The 7981-nt window shown below is 38.8% G+C and overlaps 1 protein-coding gene across 1 annotated transcript in view; it reads right to left on the bottom strand.

Annotated features, from left to right (window-relative positions):
* Positions 1 to 7981, bottom strand: part of LOC102382619 (bifunctional heparan sulfate N-deacetylase/N-sulfotransferase 3) — a 110032-nt gene that overhangs the window by 65256 nt on the left and 36795 nt on the right. The window contains exons 2-3 of the mRNA XM_006019718.2: positions 3820 to 3907; positions 701 to 855 (exon numbers count right to left, since the gene is read on the bottom strand). Coding sequence (XP_006019780.2) covers positions 701 to 855; positions 3820 to 3907 — 243 coding nt within the window. The remainder of the gene's footprint in view (positions 1 to 700; positions 856 to 3819; positions 3908 to 7981) is intronic.

Here is a 7981-nt window from a genome sequence, read left to right as displayed (position 1 = left end):
TCTTTCCTGCTATGCAGGGGGAAGGACTCGATGATCTGTTGAGGTCCCTTCTGACCCTAACATCTATGAATCTATGAATCCCCTGCCATATGGACACCCCAGCATGGCTTTCCCCCAGTTCTCCCACTGCGCCCAGTGTGCCTCTCTCCCACTGCATGGGCAGTGTAGCACACCTCCCTGTCCCTGCCACACATATTTCAGGGGCTGCCTGGCTCAGCCTGGCTTCCCCACTGAACTGTATACCCCCCGCTTATCTCCCAGCCATGTGTGCCACCCATCTGCCATGTGGGCAGCCCATCCCTGTCCCCCACCATAGAGCACAGGTACCCTGCCCACCACCAACCATGCATGCATCTCTGACATCTCAGCAGAAAGGAGCCCATAGGTTGTATGCTAACCCTTTGGGTGGTTGGGCAGCACATCTCTTCCTTGGTTCCCCTCTGCTGCAGGGACAGCCCTGTTGTAAGTTATTACTTATAATAAAAATACCTAAATCAGAATAAAACATTTCAGTTTTATAGGAACAAACTCTTTCAGTTGACCTTGACTTTTTATTATTTTACATTTCCTTGTATATAAAGTTTAATTCATTTTCGGGTACTGGAAAAACAACTATTTTAATAACAGAATTTCCCATAAAAAGAAGAATTACAGCTCCTGCCCAGTTCTACTCAGTACATAATGCACAGATGTTACTTACTAATGCAAATTTTTTGTTGAGAATCATCTGCTCCACTAGTGAAGACTCATTATGGAAAAGATGAGGCTGCATGTGACTCCACATATGGGGAAACCACCAGAATTCATCCACTGACCCCAACAACAGGTCATCACCTTCATCCTCTTCTTCTGTTCCTGCAGAGAAATCCCCAAGAACAATATCTCCAGTTTTGTTACAGGGTTAAAATCGTTAAGAAAAAATAAGCTGAATATTAGTCATATAAAGTATGATGTATGAAATATTATTTCAAAATGATTGCAAATACGAGTTTCAAAACCTCCTAAATACATTAAAATAATAATAAAAAATAAAGCACCACCAAGCTTCTGTTAGATAGATCTCAAATAAGTAGTTCAGCATTGCCTTTTCATTCAACCAGTTAGACGACAGTGCTATATGGGGGAGGGGGAGAAGATAACCTATTAGTAAAATAACCTATGTAGAAGGTGGTGTATAAAGAGGTTAAGAGAAAGTATTTACAAATCCTTTTCAGGATTCTTTATCTAGATCATCCCCACTGCAATCAGGTCTATTATCCTTTTTACATTACCTGAGCCAGTGGCTCTCAGCCAGGGTGCCACATTGCAGGTATTGCAGTGTGGGCCAGGTAAAACTGCCCCATGTGCAGGACTCTGACATGTGCAATCCTCCTGCTTTAGGATTCCCTGATAGCCCCTAAAGCAGACAGAAGAGCCAGCTCTAGCTGTAACCCTTCCCAGTCTGCTCCCCACCCCATGCTCCTTCCAAAAAACAGAAATTCCTGGGTCAGTTCCACCTGCCCTGCATGCTCCTGACTCCAGGAGATACCACGTAGGGTTGGACTGGGAAGGATGGCAGTATCAGCTGGCCCTCCTGCCTGCTTTTAGGACTAGCAGAGAACTCTAATGAGGCAGGAGGGTACACACTTGTGCCATAGTCCTTCCTGGTCTGGCTGTACAGTAGGCATGCAGGGCAGTTTTACCAGCATGGTGACACCCAGTTGAGAACCGCTGAGGTAAACTGAGAACAACAGTGGTGCTGCCACATTCAAGTTGGGGAGGGATGCTCTGACTGGAAAGAATGAGACCACTAACTCTAGCTATTCTGTAACATTCTCCTACCAGCCTCTTCAGGGTATCGTATATGAGCCTAATTGTTGCTTCATCTTGTTCGCTGTGGTTTAACAGAACTCTTGGTATGTCCATTGCTATTTTCTCCTTTTGTATATTCCTATTTCCCATAAACCACACACATTTAAATATCTTGCTTCGGGTCTTTTTCCAAGCATCATGTTGCCATTATAATTTTACGTGAAATGTAATTATTTTATTCACTTTTTTATTGTTCTGACTTCTTTCCTTGCAAAACATTCAGGTACTCTATTTTGTGCACCAGATGTATTGTGCTCTCTCTAGCACTCTATCGCCATTTATGCCTCAATTCATCTCTGCCCCAATTAACATTCTATCCCCTTCATATCTTCCTCTTCTCATCAGTGAATCATGTCAGATTTATTCCTTTGCCATCCACAATTTTACCCTCTCTCCATCAGAGAGAACAGAGCTAGAGAAACATGTGAAAAAGGATAAAATGGGGGCAGTCAGATGTAATGATGCAGCCGTCTGTCTGGGATCATTAGACTTTAGGACTCTATTAAAGCTAGTGGCTGTGTCAGTTTCACAATATGGTCATTTCAGGGGTGATCCAACATCAAGAGTCCAGGACTATAGTAATTATGGGACTATGCTTTTTTACACTTGCCAGCAAAGTAACTAACAGATGTGGCTAAAACTAACCAGGCAAGCAAAAAGAGGACAAGCAACTCAGAAAGAAGCTAAAACCTAAGTATAGGGTTTACTACAGAAGAGACGGTCTCTACTAATTTACCACTCTGCAATGTGAGCCAGTTTGTACTACCAACCTGCAGCAGAGCTGCCCTTACCCAAAAGGAGTTTTAGGAAGGACTGTGTAGCCTCTTAACGATACAGTGTCTGTTTCTTCAACTCTGACATGAACTCGTGTTGTCTTTTCTGCACTTGATCTCTGAGGGCCATATTCTATTTTCCCCCAAATCTCTGGAGTTTTCTTTTTAATTATATCTTCTCTGCATTGCCTTTGCTTATTCACAATTATAGAAAAACATCCAGACTATAGGAAGAATGGTATCCTCTTGCTTTGCAAGACTGGGACCTCAGGGCTTGAGCCTACAAGGAGCACTGAACTCCCTGGAGTCAGTAACAGGTGAAGGTGCCTGAGTAACACCACATACACATAACCTTTCACTATCAGGCTGTTAATCTAGAGCGGGGGGGTGGGGGGGGGAATCTTTTGGCTGGGGTGCCACAAATTATTCCCACACTCTCCCCAATCCCCAAATGCCATGCTATCTCCTTTCCTTGTCCAGTCTTCCAATCTGCTTTCTGACCTGTGCCCCATCTTCTGCTCTGCTTTCTGCTTCCTGCTCTATCTGCCAGTGTGCTGCCTGTCCCCTCCCCAGTCTGCTGTATGCCATACACAGAGACTGCCTGTGTCACTTGTGGCATGCATATTGCAGGTTGGCTATCTTTGATTTAGAGTATCCATCAACATGACCATAAATGGTTTAACTCTCCGGTTTTGTCAAAAGCATTCATATGTAAAGTTCTGAAAATATTACTTATCTAGCTTTCTATGGAAATTACTTTGTTAAATTATAAAACATATCAAGAAATACAGAGAAATTGGAAGGCAATGAATCAAATAGTTTACATGCATACCTGAATCATAAAGTTATGAAAGTTGAATGGATTCTTAACAATTTTTAGAACATTTTAAGCATATCTTACTATGCTTAAAATGTGTGCCTAATCTATCAGAGCACTGTATAAATATATGCAGTACAATTTACATAAATTATATCAGTTTTATTAAAATATAAAATATAGGATAACTGTAAATACGTATTTAAATATTATGTGTAAAACTTCATTCTAAAAAAACAAACAAACATAAGGCCATTTCCCTATTTCTTATTCAGAATAATAAAGTGATACTATATTATTACAGTCATTTCTATGCCCTTTACGCTTTAAAGAATACTAATAACCAAAATAAAAATTATTATAAATTGTAATTCTTACCTGTGTGGTAAAACTTCCCAGAAAATCCCAGGTTGAAAGTAAAATTTGTAATCTGAGATCTCAAAAGATTCTGAGTATCAAGAAGGGCCTGAAATAAACATAAAAAGTGCATCAGATGCAGAAGAACATAGTACTGTAATATAAAGATTGTGCTTTTAATTTCAAATTATTCTCATCATTTTCCATGTATAAAAAGAGATCTTTATTCGTCAGAGCTAAATAATCTGAAATGTCTTCACTTCTTAAGGATTAAAGAGCAAATGTAGCACTGAAGTAAATTACATGCCATTTCATGGAGGTCAAACTTATAACTAGACTTCCCCATGTAAAAATTCCTGTGGTATGTTTTATTTGTAGCTGTCAAAACACTCTTCATGGGATATGAGTATCATTATCCCCATATTACAGTTGGAAAAATGGAAGAACAGCAAGAAGAGATTTTTCCATGTTCACTGTTCCATGTTCACATAGATTCCAGCCTCTTGAGTCCCAAACTATTGAACTTACCCCAGTTCTACCCTCTTAGATACTCTCTGCATCATATATATGTATGTATATTTGTAGGATATTTCATTCTTCTTTAAAATTTACCGGCAAATTTGCTTAAGAGCAGAAAAGGAACTGAGATGAAAACCGAAGCCTATTTTGAACCCAAAAGAAAGCCAGCATAGTGGAATGGCAGAGTTGTAGATGCATTAAGCAGAAAAAAGGCTTCTTTCAAAATGCAGACATCAAATCCCAATGAGGAAACAATAGTGCATAAACACTGGCCAATCTAATGTAAAACTATAATATGACAAGCTAAGAGATAATTTGAGAAACTTGGTAGAGACACAAAAGATAACAATACAAATTTCTTTAAGTACATAAGAAACTGAATACCTGCCAAGGAGTCAGTTGGGCCTTTGGATGATCAGGGTGTAAAAGGTGCCCTAAAGGACAACAGGGCCATGGCTGAGAAACTAAACTTTTTTGTGGTGGTTTTTTTTTATTACTGGGATTTTGCAGTGGGGAAGGGGCAGGTCTGCGCTACCATAACAAGGATTGGGCCCCTCTCAACTCCCCTGCTGTCTGACCCTGGCAGCCAATATCTTAGAAGTGGCTGCCTTTCTGGAATCAGAAGTGAATGTCTGTTTACTTGCTTCCTAGTTAAATCTGTGCAGCTTAGATTAATCTGCAAAGACTGAACTGATCCAGCCTCTGGCTTTTTGACTTCTGTACTTAGCCTAACTGCTGGAGGCTACAAGTGAAAAAGGAACAGTGGAAAAAACCCTGATCATTCTCAGTTCACTCTCCCTTTCAGAATTCACCCTCTGCCACTGTGTGACACAGAATACTGGACTTATAGTATGTCCCAGTAAACAGCAATACTTATATTCCAAGGCTCTGCTAATGTCTGTACACAAAGTCTGGCATAAGCAGTTAGCTTACTGACTGTTAGCATGAGTGTACTTCCATTAAATTAGTATGAAGAGAAAAGCATCATGAAAATAAAGAAATGGGTAGTTATTATTAATCAAATACATCTTAATTCTTCATATTTCTACACCGTTTATCATCTGCTACTCTGAAGAGTTACAAAGTATTTCAGATGTCTTCCAAGCACTGATACTATAAAATGGAACATGTTACACTGTTTTGTTTTTTTTGCCTTTACAACCGCCCCCCCCCAAACTTTTACTTCTGATTAAAAAGCCAAAAAAGCCTAAAACCAAAACCAAAGAACAAAAACAACCCCCTCCCAAACAAAAGAAATTTAAGTGCTCCCTGGAAGAGTACAGCGTATGACTATTGGTCTACAGGTTTTGCTGAACTAGACACTGCTACTTGTGAAGTCTTCAGATATTTGTTAGAGGCACGGTTTATAGCTACCTAAGATAAAATGTATAGTTATTTTATACCTATACATAGCATATATACATATTCATGCACCCATACACACTAATTCTAGTAAGCAGCAACAGCCCTGAAACCACATGGCTGAAAGAAACTAAAGTTGGTGTATTGCAGGGCATCACAAGAGTCTTCAAAAATGACATAGGCAAAAAGACATTCCACAAAGATGACTTTTAGTGGTGTCCTTATTGCTTATTTTAGAAATGAACAACAACAGTATGTTAAGGAAAATGAATGTATTTAAAATCACAACGGGAATAATAGGAAAATTACTGAAGATTTTCCACATACAAAGAGCAAGCAGGCACAAAACTTTTCTTGAAATTCAATGACTTAACTCCCATTTGTGCCTTTGAAAATCTCATTCGAAATGTTAACGATTTGAGTCTTTTAAAATGTATACCTTTCTTAACTCTCTTTTCTGTTATGAATTTATTTAAAAATGCAAGCTATTTTAAAAGCAAAACACTAAGGGCACCAGATTGTAAGTTGAGAAGCATAGCACACCTATTGTTTCCCATCCCTCAGACCCTCACTGCCACACATTTGCATTTTCACAGGCCTCCATGTGGTATTTTGGCTTCTATTCTACCCAAGAGAGCACACAATTCACCAGCAGACTATCTCTACGCCTGAAGAACGGTGTTTGTGCCTGAAAGCTTGCAAATAAATTTTTTTCCAGCTATTTAGTTGGTTTAATAAATCACATCTACCCAAAGAACCTTGTAAGCAATATATACATTGCTTACTTCTATATATGAAATTCACTCAAAAGAAAGAAAGAACATAAAACAACACAATGACAATCCTCATGGCTATAGATACCGGACATCTTTTTGCTACATATCTGAAACAGAAGTTTAAGGGAAAAATCTGCATCCACTTAAATATGTATTCTGCTCCAGCTGCTGGATAAAGTGCAGTCATCCTTAAATGAACAGCTTCAAAACACTGTAACTTGAATAAGTTTTATTACAGACAACATTTATGTTCTTTACTGCATCCACCTGCGACAACATAAACGTTCTCTGTGGAATATTGTCTCTGGTGTCTGATTACTTTTTGTATGACAGCTTCTATGTGTAGACAAGATTTTTGGGTAAATATGGTATCTTTTATTAGATCAACTAAATAGTTGGTAAAATTGTTCTTTGCAAGCTTTCGGGTTCAAACACCCCTCTCCCTCTGCCTGAAGAAGGGTGTTTGTACCCAAAAGCTGGCAAAAACCATTTTTTTCAACTATTTAGTTGGTCTAATAAAAGACATCACATCTACCCAAAGAATCTTGTCTGCATATGTCCTTAGACCAACATGGCTCCAACCAACACCCCCAAAACAGCTTCTATATGTTACATTCATTGTGGTGGTGTCCATCTTTACGTTGTAATAATGTGCTGTAGCTAAAGGCCTTATCTGTATCCTGCTGGGAATACTCTACCTACCTCTGAACTTATCATCTCCACAATAGTTTTTAACTGATGGAATATCAAAAGAAAAAGATGAAGAAGAAAACTGTAGCAATGCTGGAGAGAAAGAGACCTTTGCATAAATTCTTCATTGTATTTTTCTGATATGTCAAAGTCACTGCATCATGGATATGGGAGTCACCATTCAAAATATTTGAAAATGAGAAGAGAGAGAGAGGGAGAGACTGCATGATATCTCTGTGATAACTTGACAATTGATTTTTAGTCTATGGAAGGAAGAGGTTTTTTTTGCTTCCTTCTATGGAAGGAAGAGGGGGTTTTTTCACTTTCATGCATTTATAATGGTGAGTCCTTTAGCTCAATTTCATTTAGGCCAGAAAGCATGACAAAGTGATTTGTTGTGGATCCTAACTGATTTTTTCCCACATTTATTAGAAGCAGTAGCATTTTTTAATCTCCAAAAAAATGTGAAGCTTGTTGCTTACAGAGTAAATTTTGAAAGATTTAGTGTGGAGCTTAGGCATGTGATACTCATTAAAATCTACAGGAGTCGCACTGCTAAAAGCCTGCATATTACTTCGGAAATTTAGCAGATAAAGTCAACCGTGCTTACACCTACCCACATGCTACCTGTTCTGTCTCTAAAGCAGGAGAGTACAGACCTACTGTGAACTATTTTCTATGCAGACAAACTGAGATAACATTTGGATTAGCATGCCTATGATTATTTTCTGGGTGACTTGACATTTTACTCATCATTTAGATTTTAAAAGCAAAATGTTAAAACCCATGAAAATATACAGCAGCAGATGGCAAGGACTATTATTGCATTTCTGAGA

This window comes from Alligator sinensis, unplaced genomic scaffold (genome assembly GCF_000455745.1).
Source record: "Alligator sinensis unplaced genomic scaffold, ASM45574v1 scaffold544_1, whole genome shotgun sequence".
NCBI classification, from domain to species: Eukaryota; Metazoa; Chordata; order Crocodylia; family Alligatoridae; genus Alligator; species Alligator sinensis.
Note: the sequence above shows the minus strand (reverse complement) of the source record. Positions and strands in the feature narration are given on the sequence as shown.